At 44.9% G+C, this 19,620-nt stretch overlaps 1 protein-coding gene across 1 annotated transcript in view; it reads right to left on the bottom strand.

Moving 5' to 3' along the window:
- Positions 1-7,743, bottom strand: part of LOC117472131 (CXADR-like membrane protein) — a 74,001-nt gene extending 66,258 nt beyond the window's left edge. Inside the window, exon 1 of the mRNA XM_034117265.1 lies at positions 7,494-7,743. Coding sequence (XP_033973156.1) covers positions 7,494-7,545 — 52 coding nt within the window. The 5' untranslated portion in view covers positions 7,546-7,743. The remainder of the gene's footprint in view (positions 1-7,493) is intronic.
- Between the last annotated feature and the right edge of the window lie 11,877 nt (positions 7,744-19,620).

The following is a 19,620-nucleotide window of genomic DNA, read 5'->3' as shown; positions in this document are numbered from 1 at the left end:
ACGCAATCAGCCAGAAATCACAGCATGTCATTAAAATGAGAAGTTCCAGTGTACAGGAAAACAGCCTGAGCACAACTGAAGTGTAATTGGCAAGCTTCTCCATTCTGTAGCTGTCAAGCCTTTTAACCTCATTTTGTTTTTTTTAAAGCTTGAAACTAACTGTCATGACATAAAGGTTGGTGTTAAATAATATCCCCTCACAGCTTTAACTCTCTCCAACCCTAACCCTAAGTTTCTAAAACACATACGATATATCGCATCCTAGACCTGTAATTTGGTTGTTTGCCTATTCTATTTTGGTCCTTCCTCCAGCTCTTCTATATTGTCTTCTCCCAAATAACATGACACCACACACAAAGCCAAGGTAGGTATCAGAGCAGATAAGGTAGCATTTTGTGTTGTTTTTTTATATTGTAGCCTGGCACACTGTGGTTAGGCTGTCAGCCTGCATGAGCACCAAGGTACAAAGGCCAAGAATAGACAGAAGAGAGACAGCTGGTGACAAAAACACCAGCCAATAGGAAGGGACTTTAGTCTTCCATCTCTCAAAGCACTTTCACACAACAGGAAGGAAACACATCTGCATTACGACCCTTCTGCAGTATCTTCTCGTAAAATGTTATTCTGTTGTCAAAGTTTTTACTACATTTAAATTAACCTGCATTAGTGTATATTTCTTGCCAAAATTGACCAAAATCACGCCCGTTTTGAAGCATGAATACTCTAATGGCAAACATTGGTCTTACCTCAGTGGCTGTTTCTGCTATATCAAGCAGAAGCAGGGCAGATATCAAAGGAAGAGAAACTACATTTGTGATCAGTGAAACTCTTACTTATATGCTCACTATCAACATGTTCTTTGTTAACAATGCAAACTAGTCTAAAATAGTGTAATTCCCTGAATCCCCCATAATTATTATTTCACTTACCCTAATGAACATCAGTTTATTTTTACTGCATTTATATTCGGAAATATATTGTTCTTCAGTGGAAACCGACCAAATCACTCTATGAATTAATGAAAGACTTGCATAAATTAAACATTGAATGTTCGCGCAATAAGACAGCTTTCACTGCTACCTGAAGCATGAAGTCAGACCCTCACACGTCAGTGCTTCTCTCTGGAGAAACATGTCATGCCACCTAGAACAGAACTGATGGGGATCAGGTGGTCTCGAAGTTTATCAAGAAATAAAGGCATTCCTTTTTATTAGCCACTGCTTTCTGCTTTGCATGACTAACATTAGATGGTTACAGGATGTCCAACACCTAGAAAATGTGATGCTGCCATGAGACTAAGGTGCTGTTTACACAAGAACGCAAACGGTTGTATCCGCTACTTTTCTCTTTCGTATAGCCCGTTCGTTCACACAAGGCCGTAACGGAAACGCGGAAACGGACCCCGCAAACGATAACGGGTCCCAAGGTGGATAGATCTACAAACGGAACGCTCTGGGGGCCAAACGGCTCAGAAGTTGGAGTACCAAACACTGACTCCAGGTACTCATCTGAGTACCTCACTGAGAAAGTTGTGTGCACCCCTGTATATAAACATAGTATGAGGAAATAGGTAGGAAAAACTGAATTACAAACAAAAGAAGACCAAAGAGAATGCACCACAACACAGAGGCAGCCATAAGCATCTTGGCATCTATGATACGTCCGCACTTTACATGTTGAACCATTCTGTTGCCTGATAGCACTATTTAACCCACATGCATTATGGGATACTGAGGGATGAGGATACAGGAGTTTAAGGGGAGACAGAAGCATTTCTCTGAGTCTTATGTTTGCAGGTATGTCAGCCTTCCGGTTCTGACATAACTGCAAAACTGAAAACTTCAAAGCAGGCAGGCCATCATCCGGAGACAGTTTACGTTGAGGCGGGATATATTGAGATCAGATTAAGATAAAACTCTAACAGATGTATCCTTAACGTCTGGCTGCATAGGGCTTTATTTTATTCTACTGATTCACAGAGGATGTCTATGAGCAAAATGAAAGGAGAAAACAAAGAGGGACTGCAGGAGTGAAAGTCAGGACGTGTGAGTATGGTCCAGAGATTAAGCATATTGCTTCATAAAGCATAGTTCCCTGACTTCAGCTGATTGGGTGACTTGAAATCTTTTGCAAACAGGGATCAATTGACTTTATTTGCTTTTCATTTCCAGAAGAAATGTGTGCTTCATTCCTGAAACGTTCCAGCCAGAGGATGTAGGGGGAAACTCCGGCCTTCATATCACTCAGCCATCATTCAGTCACTGCAGACATGACTAAGCCTATTAATTAAATCTGCAACACCAACCGTATTAACTACATCTGCAGCACCAACCAATTCATGTTAATGTCTGAATGTGTTTGGTTGTATAGGGATAAGGCTGCTATACTCAGAGTGTTTGTCTCACAGTTCCTTGAAGTGTGAGGATATGAGCAGCTTTCATCCCGCACAGACAGTCTGTTTGACTCAAATTAACAGTGAAGACTAATTAGCTGTCCTTGTTGGTCCGTCAATCAGCCAGAGCAGATTAAAAAAAATAAAAACTCTTGCCAAAGAACGCTGCAGGTGTACACAGTATATTCCATACCACAGCTTTTTAAAGCCGCACGGAAAAAACGGAAACGTTGACTTTATTCAAATGTATGTGTTAATTGATGTGCTGTTAAATGTTTGTTCTTCTTGTATCGTGTCTTAATATCTGTCCTTTCCGTTTCTGTTTTTTCAGTGCAGGCCCCCCCCCTGTCCTCGTGTGGACCCCACTTTGAGAAAAACTTGTCAGACAGCAGACGTGCCCTGCAGCAGCAGTGTCACATTGATCAGATATGTTTGATTCCCAGTGTCAGATTGAAACACTCTGCATCAGTGAAGCCTGCACACACAAACAGGAACACATTTTATTTACTGCAGTATTGCTGCCTTACATTAAGCAAAGAGCAGATTGTTGGTATTGACATGAATGCAGCATCTGATCCAGAGAAACCCCGATCTATCCTCAGATGTTCCTGACGGCTCCAGATGAGCCACCAGCCTGATCGCTGCCTCTCATGGATGTTGACTTCTCACAAACAACTCTGTTCTCATTGACGAGCCATCATGAGCACAGCGCTACATCACTGCACAACAAAACGCACCCACATGACGGAACAGCCCATAAATCTGCGGGGTGGGTGGAATGAATATCGCAAGACAAATATTTTGGAAATAAGTATTAACCTCATTCTCACAGTGAAAACATGGAGAACATATGGTCTCCATTACAGGAGGAGTCAAACAAAAGCTCCTCTCAGGGGATGCTTCCTGTCCTCCATCCAGGGAGGCTTTGAAATGCTCAAAAGCATTTCAAAGTGTGAAGTCAGCAACAGAATGACTTTTTGGAAGACAATTCATTCAGAATTCTTAGAAATATTTAATCCTGTTGCAATAAATACAACGCCTGAAGTTCTATGGATGTAACAAAGCTGATTTTATAAATAGCCACCGGCTCATTTGTTGCATTGCTGCGCCCCATCGTCTCGTGCCATGCTTTGTGATAAAGAGAGATGTTTTGGTTTCTTTTGATGGACGGAGTGAAGGCAGCCAGGGAGGGAGAGAAGGGGTGAGATGTGAAGGGGGTGAGAGGGGAGAGAGACGACGTTGTCACTGTGATTTTTGTCAGCTGGCTGAAGAGGCGTGCAGTAAGGGGAAGTTCCCCCCTGCTGCTGCGCTCAGCTAATTAAAACTCACCCTTCACACATGCCTGTGCACACACACACACACACACACAGCTCCAGTGACTTCCACAGGATCATGTCATGCATCTGCTTTTCAGAGGGATCTTTACTGGTAATTTTGTTACAGCTCATGAAGTATCACTCATGGTAGTAAATCCACAGAAAATGTCTTAATGCCAAAATTAAAAGTCACAGCGGCTTCCTGTTATCAGTAACAGCTCTGCGGTCATTCTGGTTAAAGATGAACACTTGAAAAAACACTTGAAAATAAAAACAATCTAATAACTGAATAACTGAAACCAACACAGGCTTTATATTGAAACCTCATGTGCGCTACGCTAAGCTAATGCTTTAGTAAATAAACTTGGTCCTGTCTAGAGCCCTCTAGGGTTGGGTGACTGCACAAATATCTACTGGCCATTGACACTTATTTTGCTAATTTAGCTGTCTGCATTCCATCGAAGAAAGAGTAAAAAAAACATGTAGGCATAGTTTCACACCTAACTCGATGAATCATTTAGTGTGGGTAATGTTGGTACAGTGTAAACCACAACTTGAATTGAAGAAAATTCCGTAATAAACTTTGGGAGGAGCACACACACACACATACACAAATACACAAACACACACACACCAACACCAATACACACACACCAGCTTGAATGTATTGGAATTGGCGGGTTGTTGAGCTGATAGTGGCACAACCAGAGTGCAGTTGGCCCAGCCACGTCATGGGACTGCATCCACAATTTAAAATAAAGATTCATTGATCTTGTGCTTTTTTTTAACATTTTTATTACCAAATCCGTACATTTTTAAACTTTGTAAATGTGTACATTGAACTAGTGCCTTCTATTTTTGTATTCTCTTTGCTGCTATTACTGTTTGTATTACTGTTTCGATGTATTTGTTTCTATTTGAAATTGCATAGATGGAAGCCTGCAAAATGTCGTGTTACAGGAGTATAACAACAATCTTCTGATTCTGATTCTAACATATCCTTTTCTCACTAGTTCTCACATGCTGTTCACCAAAGTGAAAGTGCTTTCCTGTACTCCCAGGTCAGACCAGAAGTTGTCATGATAAAGGCATTTGGCCAAACTTACCCTGCCCTATAGTATCTCAGAGAGTGATATCTCAAATAAAACAAAAACCTGCATGGCTAGACAAAGTTGTATTTGGGTGCAACAACCCTTCAGCTTGTACGCTTTAATTTTGCCTTGTGAGTGTAAGTTGCATACGACAGCTCTGACTAACCTAGAGTGTCTGAAGTGACTGGCACAGAGCGAGAGGCGGGCAAACACACAGAGAGCAGAGCCAAGGTGAATGTGGACTGAGACAAAGAAGAGATGGCATGTGCATCACAGAGAGAGAGATAGAGAGGAGGAGTGAAGTCCATGGACACACACAACAAATCTGACCATCTACCTATTTGAGTCTCTGGACTGTCAAAGTCACCTAAGACACACAGCGGAGGCGGACAGAGGAGACAGGAGGGGAGAGAGATGGAGGAAGGGGAGACATGGGTGGGCGGCTGCCAGAGACTTGAGGCCAGAGCCCGGCAAGATGTCACATCCTAACCTCTGGCTCTGGAGACTTCTCTACACTTGACAGATCCTTCGGCCTGCCGCCGGTGATCTCCTCTATATTTAGAGACAGGGGACAGATAGGGCTCAGCACTGTTTGTGACTCGCTGCAGAGCATGTCAGGTGACACGGAGGTTCTGGCTCCAGCTGCTCTAGGAGGATATCTGTGATATTTCTCTGTGCTGCGCGGGACAGCAGCCACAAAAAATGAGTATCCGAAAGGTCACTTTAAAAGTGTGCTAAAAATACAGTGTGAAAGAGACTAATCCAAGGGAGGAGATGGAGAGAACATGTCCGGCACAAATGCCTCATCATCCCTCTGGCACATCAGTCATTCATTCAGTCTCAATTAAGAAAACAATTGCTTTTCATCAGGCTAGTTTCCAGCATGAATGACGGATAAAAATGATCCTGTAAAAAAAAGCTTTTAATTGTACCATACTAGCGGGGACACTGTATTACTACCTTCATTCTCAAGGTCACAGGAATAGGCAGTGGGATGATAATAGCTGTCGCACAGCATGCCTCGGAAATCTTCATAGCTGGGGTGTGAGCTGTACTTCGATAAGGTAAAGTCAGCAGCACAGAAACGCAGACCACCCTCAAATATGTTAATGATTATGTAGAGCTTCGTGGCTACACTCTCCCAGAGAAAACACTGTGTTCATTAAAAACTAAAAACTAATTGAGGCTCCATCAGAATTATTCAGCTGCATTTAATTTGTGGCGAAAACGAGGACAAGTTTCCCAGAGTGAAGAGGCAGTGCCATGAGGAAGAATCTGCTGCTCCGCCATGGCCTGTCCAACCACGCTCCCATAATGCAACTAATGAAAGCTCCCATCACCCCATGGACAACTGCACTAATTGTGATGTCACGGCCCTGCGCTGTTCTGACGGCCGGGCGCGGGCTGTGTGCTCACACGTGTGTACAAACACACACACTGGGATGCAACAACGTGCATTTCACGATGGAACTACACATGATATGCTTTGTCAACAAATTATGGTAAAACAAAAAGAACGTGAGATTAATTTTTCCTTCACACCAAACAAAAGTATGTACTGTGTATTTATACTGACATATAACACTTTATGCAATATATTTGTATCATTTGGTGAGGAAAATACAACTAACGCAAGAAAGAATACTGCACAACCAGCACATTGTAAATAATTCACCTTCACCCTAGTTTTGAGTGAAAACTTAAATCTTCTAGACAAAAACATCTCTAGAATGGGGAAGGGGGTTGACTTGAAGAAGTAAAGAAGTAAAAGAACGTCCTCGAACAGAATGTGTCATTCATTCATTCAGAAGGCATAATCGCGATGAAAGTCAGCACGAACTCCAGTTAACAAGGGAACTGCCATTGCTTGTTGTAATAATACAATTATACATTCAAACCCCATTGTGGAGTTACGTTCCACAACCTAAAGTGCCAGAACCACAGTACGATTTTAGGTGATGCTTATTCCTCTTAATAACACTTAATTTGGATTTATAAAACACACTATAATACAACAATAATATTTCTATATTGATGTGTGTGGGGACTGGTACTCAATGGTGACCTTTTAAGAAAGCTCCTGCTACTCACAACTCAAAAGTACAATCACTATAATATTCCTATGATAACACACACATGGGAATCTTACTCAGGTTGTAGTTCATGGTGAGGTTATGTTCATTTTCATAATTCTTCAACATTGCCATTTGGACCCCTCGTCCTCCAAAGTGTGTTAACAATAACCTTACTGTATTAGGTGGCATTAACAACACATATGGATCCATGCCAGTACTGCATGTCGCATATTAAATGTACATTACTTTTTGAAACTGCATTAAATAAGCTCCAACACGGATTACTACAGTTATTTTCATAAGGTTGTACTTACCAAACAATAAAACAGCACAGAGCAAAAACTGTCTCTGAAAACACATCTGAGAGTACACACACACACACACACACACACACACACACACACACACACACACACACACACACACACACACACACACACACACACACACACACACCAACACACACACACACACACCACACACACACCACACACCACACACACACACAACACACACACACACACACACACACACACACACACACACACACACACACACACACACACACACACACCAATTATTTCTTCACAACTGCAGCGGGACTGTGAATTGAACTTACCCAAGAACAGTGTGAGGAGAGTCCCAGGCATCCCGGCATCCAGCGAGGACATATCCCAGCAGGAGAGGCGAGCAGAGGATCTGTGTGTGTGTGTGAGGACAGGCAGGACTTTACAGTAACTACAGTGAGAGCTGGTGGAGGAGTGGACAGATCCGCATGTCTCTGGCACGCAGCGCAGCGTCACTCTCTCACTGATCCGGGAACAGCAGCATCCTGCTCCGGTGCACCGATCAGCAGCTCCTCTCCTTCAGATCACAGCTCGCGGGTCTCCCTGACGGACACGAGCCTCTATGTGCGTCCTGTCCCGTGGCACGCTGCGTGGAGGAGAAGAGGGGGTGCAGCAAAGGTGTGCCTGCAGCAGCCGGTAGGAGGAGGACCTCTACAGTCCACAGGGGCGTATACCTCTTGTTAGTACAGGATACTGCACCCCCACACAGGCATCCTGCTACGGGACACACACGAGCCCCACTGTTTTATTATATCCATATATCATGGTGTGTAATAATATACAAATAAATACGTGACATTCATACATAAAAAGACAGTCCCTCCAGTATATTTTGAATACAGTATCCTATAGTGGTGGCATGTAAAAGTGCATTAAGATTATTAGATCAGATTATTGATCCTAATTTGCATTCCACAGAAAAACATAAAATAATTATAATCAGTTGATTTATTAATATTAAAAGGCGAAAGAGACATACAGTATACACAACACATAATATACAAATAATACCTTTGCATAAACTAGACCAACATAACAACTTAAAAAGGATATATACATTTAGCGTGTAAGTGCAAAGTATCTGCAGTTTAATGCAGCTCTTACTTTTTCTGCAACTCAAAAGTGCAATCACTATAATATTCCTATGATACAAAAGTAATGGGAATCTCTGCCTAAAATACACTATACGCCTTAATGCATACCACAGGCTACAACAATTAAATATTTAACCAGTAATTAATAGTTATAGTAAGTCTGTAGTAATCAGATTACTACAGTAGGCTATGAAAAGAGATGATGAACGCCATAGCATACATTGGTATCAACACTGACCACAAAGTCCTGTTAGGTTTACATGTGATGTATAGGAATAGTAATAGATCTGAAATTGAATACAGTACACAGTAGGTCCCTACTGGAATGTTAAGTATGAATCTGTTCTATTGATTTTTTGGGATTGTCTCTTGGGGGAATCACTGTCAGTGCAGAGTGAACAGCATATGCATTTAAGGCTTAGACAATTATACATTTAAGCAATGAAGAATGACAAACTATGCAAATCCCTACCACAACAACAGACGAGAGGCTCGTCTCAATTGAATATTTCACCTCCTCCTTTCCCTCTCTCGCGTCCCTTCCTTGCGTCTTAGCTCCGCCTCCGTAAGATGCGAGCGAGAGACACGAGGAGGAGACGCGAGGACAGAGGAGTCCTCAGGTATTAATTGGGACGTCCTCGTTCACTCAAACGTCACTCTTAAACGACGTCTGTTAATGATGACATGTGCACAGCTGTATCCCCTCTCATCGGGTTTAACTGAATAACCCTTTAGAACTTAGAATTTGTTTGTAAATATTTATTTAAATTAATGAATCTTTCTCTTGTTACGGACCGTCCACACAGCAGCGTTAAAAAATCTTGAAACGCTTCTGCCCATTCACTTTGAATGGGGTGACGTCACTTTGCCTCACTTTTCGCCGAACTGCATTGTGGGCAGGCGAGCGGAGATTTTCAGGATTTTCAGGATTCAAAGTTGAGCAATGTTCAACTTTTGAAGCTGAGGTGGAAGCGTCAGCCAATCAAATCCCGTGTATGCTGGGAGAGACATACCGCAGGTCATTTCCTCATATTCCAAAAAATGGAGGAGAAATTAGCGGTAGGGAATCACCCGGTGCTTTATGACCAGTCCCTATTTACCTACCGGGATATAAACCGGAGGAGCCAGGCATGGAGGGAGGTGGCAGAGACAGTGGTATGTTTTCGCCTGTTTGGGGAGTTTATATCCAGTTTACTTCAAACTGTTTTGCTTCGTATGTCGGGGGCGGGAGATTCATGTGATTGGTTGTTGGTGCCTTGCTCGCAAAAAATCCCCTAGCTTCAGATACGCCCACCTCCAAGATTTTTTTAACGCTGCTGTGTGGACGGTCCGTTAGTCAAGGAATTCAATGTATGATGGTTGGTCCTGCTTTTGTGTTCCGTTGTGGTGTAAGATGTACATTTCAATAAAATTATAATTATAATAATGTGAAAGCCTTTACTCTGAAAATGTGTGTCTTGTAGATCCCCACATTCACCACAAACCCACATTCAGGACTGTGCATTTTAAATAATTTAACACAAAACAATAAAAATAATTGTTATTTATCAAGATCTAGCCATTTATGAAATAGCTTTCTTAATAGCTATGTTTTAGTGACGTTCAAGATCATTAAACATGACTTAAATGTTTAGTATAACCTTAAGAAATGAATTGCACATAATAATTCCCACGGAGCTGTGAGCACTTAGATTTATGTGACGCTTTTCCACTCATTCTTCCAGTTCTCCGTTTTCCTGTGTTGAAATCGACCAGCTGTGAAGGTGGGGGCGGGGCTTTTATACGCGAAAGTGAAAACACTTCTGCGTAGTCTGCTCTCGTATATCCTCCTCCGTGTGCATCTCAACTATTGGGACGTCCTTCAACTCCAACTTCAACTTCAACGTCCTTCGTGTCTTGATCGATTTCCGGGTCAAGTCCCGGAGGAGGGGAAGAGAGGAGTCGAGGAGGGGTATTGAGACGAGCCTTTGTTGAGATACTTTTGCCCCTTTCACACCAACGCGGTTCCAGGGCCGGTTCGGAGCTGGAGCTTGAAAAGCACAGGTTTTTCCTGTTCACAACGCAGCGGAGCCGCCTCTAAGCTCCGGAATCCGGTTTGTTTCAAGCACCAAAAAGTTGTCGGTCTAGAAAGCAAGCACCGCATACATCTCGCTTACGTCGGAGGCGGGGGCAGGGGCAGGGGCGGGATCAACCTCTAACAACAACAATTTGTCCGGATGCTGCGGTAACGCCTGCCAGACGGCAACAGACTGAACAGTTTGTGGCTGGGTTGATGGGGGTCTTTTATAATCCTGAGGGATTTCTTCCTGAGCTGCTGGGAGTAAAGGGGCATTTGACAATGCTGTTGATTCCACTTCAGACATATCCCTAAAACATACTATATTAATGCCATTGAGAAAATACAATCTTCAATCATCAGATTGGTCATTTATTGAGCACTGTAATTTTTTCTCATTTGAGAAAGCTTAAATATGCATTATCCCTCCTTCCCTGCTTCCTCACCTGCCAACAAAGGACAGGAAGTCCTCTTGTGTTTCTCTGTTTTCAGAGAAGAGTGGAGCATTACACAGATTTTGCTCAGATCATGTAGGCTAACATCTGCAGTCCCTGGCAGGTTGATGGCATTACAAGAAAACAACACAAATATGGTGCTTTAAATAAGCAACTGTGAGCAGATGGGTTTACAGAGTGCATTTCTTTGTGCAGCTTAAAGTTTCAGAGTTGAAAAATGTTCAAGTTATTTAATTGAAGTGTTACATGTACTGTACAAGTCACATAATGTTCAAATTGTTGGAAACACCTGCCAACTTTTGTACAATTTTAGTCACGTAATAAGAAACTTTCAGTTTTAACTGACAACAGTGAACTGTGCTTCTCCTCCCTTTCTCATGAATTGCATGGCAAAATACCAATATTTAAAAAAGGCATGATATAAAAAAAATCCTGGTCTTAGTCCAATCCTCAATAAGACTCAGAAAAAGGGCACTTACACTTCCAGAAAAAAACTGTCGATGTGGTCACAGCATTTTGAAAAAAAGTGTGAAATTCTACTCGTGCCCTGATATCAGCTAATTCAGAGGTTTTGTGTAAAAGTGGAGAAAAGGCTCAAAGAGATACTCTCTATTGCACGTAGGAAAAATACATTTCATAAAAGTACAACTTTTGCTCTGCGAAGTCACACATTTGAAGTCCAACTTAGAGCCTTGAACCAATTAAAATGTATATGAATAAAATAAATATTTGTATTCACACCGCTGACACTGCAGTCACTGGCTGCCCATGACAGACCGGGGGGTTACGTATTGTAACCCTAGTTATATAAGCACAGGCGGAGCCCTCTACTGGACTCTATGGGTACTACCCCTCAATCATACTATGCAAGCATTCACCTACTGAGACATCTATAAACGTAGCCAGCCCCTCGGGGCGGGCCTACCTGAATGCGTGCGCAAGCCCACCGTAAATAAGGCGGCCACGCCTCCTGACTGTCATCCTACACCCTCTTCAGCGAGCGGCATAGGACAGAAAGGGCCCCAAGTAGAGGGCTCCGCCTGTGCTTATATTACTAGGGTTACAATACGTAACCCCCCGTTATATCTTACACAGGCTCCGCCCTCTACTGGACTCTATGGGTACAGTGGGTGGAGCCGTGATGCATAAACGCCCTGTCGTCCAACAACATCGACCCATCATACTGCCCCTGACCGGCTTTTGGTTAACAGCCACTGCACCGCAACTTCTTCTCCTCCGGCTGTGACTGTGGAGAAGTCGGGGCCACAATTTACTTGGCTGGTAGAGCACACTCAGACACGCTTACCTCGTGAAGAGTGTGCATGGAAAAATAGTGAGGAATAGTGCCTTTGGGCAGGCGGGGAGAGCCTTCCTCCAGCACTGTATGGGGCTTACTGCGCACCATGTTTCCCGGGTCCCTAAGGAGCATGGGGAGAACGTAAGTGCACCATGTCCCCCACACTCACACAAGCTCACCTCGTGTAGAGTGTGCATGGACGATAGTGGGGAAGGCTCCCCCCCGCCTGCCTAGAGTCCTCCAGCCCTGTATGGGGCTTACTGCGCACCATGTTTCCCGGGTCCCTAAGGAGCATGGGAAAACATAAGTGCATTATGTCCAGGGGGGGATCAGATACCTACTGACCCACAGCCCCCCCCCCCCCCCCCCTCACCAGTCCTGTGTTGCCCCAGCAAGCACAGACGATGAAAAGGAGCCAGACATGTCCAAAAAATAAAACCTTATGACGGGGCCTGGCGTAGACCAAGACCCCGCCGTGCATATGCCCTCCACACTCACGGCGTCGAACAAGGCTGTTGATACAACCATACCACGTGTAGAGAGTGCATGGACCCCAGTGGGGAAGGCTCTCCCCGCCTGTCGATAGGCATGTGAAATGCACTCGCAGAGCCATCCTGTCAGGCGTTTCTTGGACAGAGCTTTACCGGCCACACCATCCCAAAAGCACACAAACAGCTGTTCAGTGCGCCTAATGGAAGTTGTGCGCCCTACATAACATGCCAGCGCACGCACCGGGCAGAGGAGGTGCAATTTAGCCTCCCTGTCCCCAATATGGGGTGGAAGAATAAAGCCGTTTAACTGTATAGCCCTCGACCTGAACGAACTCCTTAGGTTCTTGGGAACAAAGGAGGGGTTCGGTCTGAGTGTCGCCCCACTACGGGAACCCCGGATCAAAAGGCAACTCTGGTGCACCGACAGAGCGGCCAGCTCGGACACTCACCTGGCCGAAGTCAGGGCAAGTAGCAAAGCTGTTTTCAATGATAGTGCCTTCAGGGAGGAGAGCTCCAGAGGCTCAAATGGTTCTGTGACCGGAGCCTCGAGCACCAACGGCAGATCCCATTGCGGGGAGGAGGCATGCATCACTGGGCGCTGTCTCCTGACCCCCTGCAAAAACCGCGTCATAAGCGGCTGACTGAAGGCTGACCTGCCGTCAAAACTCTCATGGCAGGACGAAATGGCTGCTGCATACACTTTAATTGTGGAATAAGCAAGCCCCCTGTCCACCAGTATCTGTAAATAGGACAGAATAGAGCCCAATGTACATGATAGAGGCTCTAGACTCCTTTCTTCACACCACCGCTGGAATCCCAACCACTTTGTCCTGTAACAGGCTGTGGTGGATCCTGCTCCTGCTGCCTGGATAGTCTGAATAACTTTGTCAGACAGTCCCTCCCGTCTCAGCCTGTCCCTCTCAGGAGCCAAGCCTGGAGAGGTTGGCCCAGAGTGGGTAACGCCCCTATTGCACCTGCTTCCTGAGACAACGCCCCCCAGACCTGAGGAACCGTCCAGGGCCGGCCCACCATTATCTGTGTCACCTCTGCGTACCACGGCGCCAAGCGGCGACCTGGGGCCACTAGGATGACTGACAGACGTCTCAATGAGACGCAGTGGTGGAAAGGCGTAGAGCAGCTATCTTGGCCATGGCTCGTGTGCAAACGTGTCCACCCCCAAAGGTGGATTGTCCTGCCGAGCCAGGGAGAACCACCATTCGTCTGGCAGGGGCCCGCCTCTTGACATGAGGCCGGCCGCCCTGTTCTCCAGTCCCGGAATGTGGGGGGCCTTCAGAGATAAAAACATTATCTGAGGCCCACAACCACAGGTTCTCCGCTGTGCTAACAAGGCGGCGGAGCTGACTCCGACCTGCCTGTTGATGTAAGCCACTGTGGTGCGTTTGTCGCTCCTCACCAGCACATGTTTGCCCTGTAGTAAGGGTTTGCAGTGCTGTAGGAGCAGTACTACTGCCCATAGCTCTAGAAGGTTGATGTGCCGAGTTTCTGTCACAGGCCAGCCACCACCTATAGCTCTCTCTAGGCAGGTCCCCCCCCATCCTGTCACGGATACATATTGAACACCGTGACGTAGGAGGTCACCCGCCCCAGCGGAGTTCCCCTCCGCAGATGCTTTGGGGACCCCCAGTATCGGAGGTTGCCCTCCACTGAGGGGGGGGGGGGGGGGATGGTCACCAGGCGTCGTTTGTGCCTCTTGGGATCTAAACGAAGGCCGGCAAACCACCTCTGCAGGCGAGTAAGTAACCCCAGCGGTACCACGAGATGATTAGCCGCCATGAGACCCAGAGTCTGCATGATGGTCAAAGATGTCACCGTTGCCCCCTGTCGCAGTCTGCAAACTGCCTGAAGCAGGGATGCTCTCTGACAGGGTGGAACGTAGTCTGCCTGCATCGAGCAAAATCCCCAGATACCCCACCTGCTGGTGAGGTATGGGACTGCTCTTCTTCCAATTGACCACAATCCACTTGGATCAATTGGGCTGTTTGCCTCTTCCCTGGACCTGGCCACGACTATGAGGTCGTATTACAAAAACCCTCATGCCATGGTCGCGGAGCGGCTGAAGCGCTGTGGCCACACATTTGCTCAACGTGCGTGGGGATAGGGAGTAGCCAAACGGTAGTCTGTTGTACTCGTAGGCTACCCCCTGGAAGGCAAAACGCAAATACTTGCTGTGCTTTGGAGCAATTTTCGACATGAAAGTAAGCGTCCTTCAGGTCGATGGTTGTGAACCAATCGCCCGGCTGCCCTAGTTCCAGTAATTGGTTTACATATGGAACTTTTTGCAGGCAATGTCCTGATTCAGGCTGCGAAGATCCAGAATGGGTCTGAATTCTCACATGTACATGGAGTAAAGCCCCTTTTCTCTCTCCTGGAAGTGCACAACAGACACAGCCTGTTTTGGTGTGGGCCTCTTGCGGAAGAGCAATGAGCGAGATGCCCAACACACCCGTGTTTATTTGCAGCCGCCCTGTCATGCGGCAGCGGGGCAGAGGCTCTCTGCCCAGCCTGCTGCCTGCTGGGAGCAGATGGGCGCTCCGCCGCCATGGTCATCACCTAGGGCAGACCTGGGCATCGTACGGCCCCCGGGCCACATACGGCCCTTTGGTTGACTCTGACCGGCCCGTGTAAGCAGTGGCGTTTTTATATGTACAAAAGTGGTGGGGCACAAAAAACTTAGATGTCTATATATAAGCTTCTGCAGTGACGTGCAGTGAGGTTCATGGCTGCTGAGGCACTGGCACTGACTCTTCAGGTTTACAAATATTATATTTTGACCTAAACCAAAATATAATATTATTTTCAAAAGCTTTTTTTGTCTGATGCTTCGATTAATTTTAAACAGACAGTTCAACAAAAGGATACCCAAAAAATGTAATTTTATCATTTAAATATTGAATTGTTCTCTCTTAGTAAGATCCCATTTTCAATAAAATGGCGGTCTTACCTTGACTTGAAGATGAAGTCCATTTGCCTATCCTTCTGGAAAAACATTTCTATTACTTTTTTGTAAAAGTCCTCCTTATGTTCTTGTAGTTTCAAAAGTCTATCATAAATCTAATCCATAGATTTATGATAAAAAAATTATAAAAGTAGGGTAGACATGTGGATGTTATCCGGCTAATCAAAACGTGCATTTATCTAACAGGTACGTTTCCCACAGATCTTATTTCGAGCTATTTTCTAAAATCCTCTGGAGAAATCTCATTGCTTTTTTGTGCTTACTTCCTGGTTTTAGGACGCGCCACTGCAGCTCTCTCGTCTCCTCTTCACACACCACACTTTTCGCGGCACACGTACTTACAGCCAATCAGCTCTGAATGATTTGAGATGACGTATGGTGGGGATGGTAGCTCCGTGCCCCTCTGGTCATTATTTTTTTGCCACACACATTTCATTACAAAATACTCTGAGCATGCGCAGTGAAGTTTTTACAGTCACCGTTGACTTTACAGCGAGAGGAAGGGGCATAATCAGGTTTTGTCCCACATGGCTCTAAACAGCTCAATAGGCACACACTGTGACTGTAGACACACTAATTAGAAGAACACAGACTAAAACAGCAATGTACAGACGAATCAGATGATTAAACATGATCTTAAAATATATTTTATATATTTTTTTATTTATTTTTTTGCATTTTTGTAATCATTATTTGTAATACTTTCTGCTGACACTAGGTGGGGCTGTGCCCCACCTGCCCCTAATGACCAGTCGCCACTGCGTGTAAGGCTAATTGGAAATTACAAAATAAACATATTTTCTAACTTTACCTCATGCATGGACTAAAGCTGCATTGCTTTTATTTTGAAGTTGTTTTTTATTCACGTGCATAATGACGCAATACGTATATCAAGACGTGCACATTATTGGATCCTTGTCACAAGACGACTTTAGCCCTCAAAAAAATGTCCGCTAAAAAAAGAAAGGTAGATGCTGAATGCAGGGTTTTCAACAAAAATTGGACTGCTAAGTATTTATTTACTGAAGTCGGAGGTAAAACCGTGTGTTTAGTTTGCGGGGAGCAGATCGCCGTGTTTAAGGAGTACAATGTGAGTCGACATTACGAGACGAAACACGCGGAGAAATATAAAAACTTGACTGACGCTGAAAGGGCGCGGACATCGGAAGCTTTGCTAGCTAAGCTGCAAAAGCAGCAAGGCTTTTTTACCAAGCTTCACACATCCAGTGATGCAGCAACCATGACCAGCTTTGTGATATCCCACAAAATTGCTAAAAACAGTAAGCCGTTCTCGGAGGGGGAGTTTGTCAAAGAGTGCTTGGTGGACTCTGCAGCACTAATATGCCCTGAAAAAAAAAGCCGCATTTGAGCAAGTCCCGCTGTCCAGGCGAACCGTGACTAGAAGGATCGAGGACATTGCGGGGAATCTGGAGCTTCAGCTGCAACGTGAAGTGGCAAGTTACGACTTTTTCTCCTTGGCTTTGGACGAGAGCTGTGATGTCCGCGACACAGCCCAGTTACTCGTATTCGTCCGCGGGATAACACCGGACTTCAAGATTACGGAGGAGCTGGCAGCAATGCGGTCGATGAAAGGGACGACGACAGGGAGCGATCTGTTCACGGAGGTAAACGAGTGCATGGACACGCATACATATGTGAACAAACATTTTCAATTATGAAGTTTACGAAATCCAGGTATAGATCCTCTCTCACTGATGATCATCTGTCAGCTGTGCTTCGCATCTCCACCTCAGACATTCAACCTGACTTTGATGCACTCGTTAAAGCCCAGCAGAGACTAGATTTCTCTCACTGAACAAGAAAAGAGAACTTAAAAACACCAAATGAGGTGGTTAGACTACAAATGTTGGCATGTAAAGGCACCAACTAGCAGTGAACTGGGACACTTTCTTTGGAAGCCTTTTTCTCAAAATCACAGTTCAGTGATGTTTAGTGACAGTTCAATATGATGTATCTTGCTTAATATTTGGAGTACAAAGACAATATTGTGATGTCTTTAGAATGCTAAGAACCTCTTTCCAACAGTAAATGAAACTCAAAATGTGTTTGAGTGAATGTGACTGAAAATGTTCACTAATATGAGTCACAAATGGTGAAAAACGTTCATTTTGTTTACCATTGTTTTGGGAAATTTGATTTAATAAATGACATTTTTTTGTAAGGCAACCTCACTTTTTCATTGCTTAACTATAACATATACTCTTACCAGCTTGTCAAAACAATGCTATTTACTGCTTTTTATAAAGAAATACAATTAATATTATGCAGAATTGAGTTCAGCCTTTTGGCCCGGCCCTCCACAATATTTTCAGTTTCTCATGTGGCCCCATGGAAAAAATAATTGCCCACCCCTGACCTAGGGGGAAGTACAGACCTGGGCGGTGGACTTCCATGGACGCCGGACCCGGAAGTGCCCGACAACGAGAAGTCCTCGTCCTCGTCCTCGTCCTCCCCGGCAAACGGAGCCATCCACCCCGCTGGAATGGCGAACGTGAATGGCACCGCCTCGGCCATATCCTGGTCCCCCCAAACACTTGAAGCAGAGGTGGTGGGGATCGGCGCCCGCTATTAAGCCAGGGCACGAAGGACAGGCCCGGGTCTCTAGAAGTGGCGACTCCATGAAGGTATAACTCTTTCTTCTTCTTTCAAATGTTTTACTTTCTCTACTTCAGTTGTTGCTCGCTTGCTGAAGAGAAAAGGATGGCCTTATAAACGGTGGGCTTGCGCACGCATTCAGGTAGGCCCGCCCCGAGGGGCCGGCTACGTTTATAGATATCTCAGTAGGTGAACGCTCGCATAGTATGGTTGAGGGGTAGTACCAGAGGTGTGGACTCGAGTCACATGACTTGGACTCGAGTCAGACTCGAGTCACCAATTTGATGACTTTGGACTCGACTTGACAAAATCATAAAACACTTGCGACTCGACTTGGACTTGAACACCAATGACTCGGGACTTGACTTGGACTTGAGGCTTCTGACTTGAGGTGACTTGATACTTTAATTCAGGGGTCTCCAACACGCCGATCGCGAGCTGCCGTTCAGAAGAGCAGACTCGCGTCGAGGAGAGCAGAATCTTCAGCCGCACCTACTCTTGCTGTGAATCCATGCAGGCAGGGGCGGGACTTTATTTTGCTGAGCCACCATGCGGCCAATCATATGCGAGGACACACTAGGATCATTCCATTATGTGAAAGAAGGGTGGGGGGCAGACGCTCCAAAGACAGCAAGTGTCGTGCTACAGGCCAGCTACACAGAGCGACGGGGAGACGGGGAGACAGATTTAAATGCAAGCGCGTCGGAAAAAGTCAAGAAATTGACGAAAACCGAAAAAAGGAGCAGCTTCTGGCTGCATTTCAATGATATTGGAGAAAGCAAAGCTGAGTGCAGGATTTGTAAAATGAAAATAACCTTCAGAGCAGGGTTTTTTTTTTGGTAACCACTCAGGATTTATTGTCAGAGGTGGGAGAAGTTCAGATCTTGTACTCGAGTAAAAGTACAGTGTAGAGTGAATACTCGGTTACAATTAAAAAGTCCTGCATTCAAAATGTTAATCAAAGTAAAAGTACAAAAGTATTAGCATCAAAATATAGGTAAGTACCACCTGCAGAGGGATCTAGATTCAGGTGTTCTTTTCCCCATAGAGAACGCCTCGCTGCACATTATCCCTTGCATAAAGTTATATTGTGGGTCCCTTATAAAATGTTGTACACAGTGGAAATAAACATTCTGGTCACCTCAACATCAGGGATCTTATCCATTAAACTCCTTCTGAATCAAACCGTCACGGTAGCCTTACCTTACTGATCCCTCTTACAATAGAAGAAAAACACGTTACTTTACCAGCAGAGAGAAAATTGATTATTAAATGATTAATGTGACTAATAAAGAGCAGTTTGATTATTAAGTATGATTCTGTTGATCGATGCCATTACATTTGTTGAAAAGCACATAAGGACTTGTTTAAGACTCGTTTTGTCAAAGTTTAGGACTTGGACTTGACTTGAAC

Source organism: Trematomus bernacchii, unplaced genomic scaffold, assembly GCF_902827165.1.
Source record: "Trematomus bernacchii unplaced genomic scaffold, fTreBer1.1, whole genome shotgun sequence".
Lineage (NCBI taxonomy): Eukaryota > Metazoa > Chordata > Actinopteri > Perciformes > Nototheniidae > Trematomus > Trematomus bernacchii.
The sequence above is the reverse complement of the archived record's forward strand: the minus strand, read 5'-3'. Positions and strand labels throughout refer to the sequence as shown.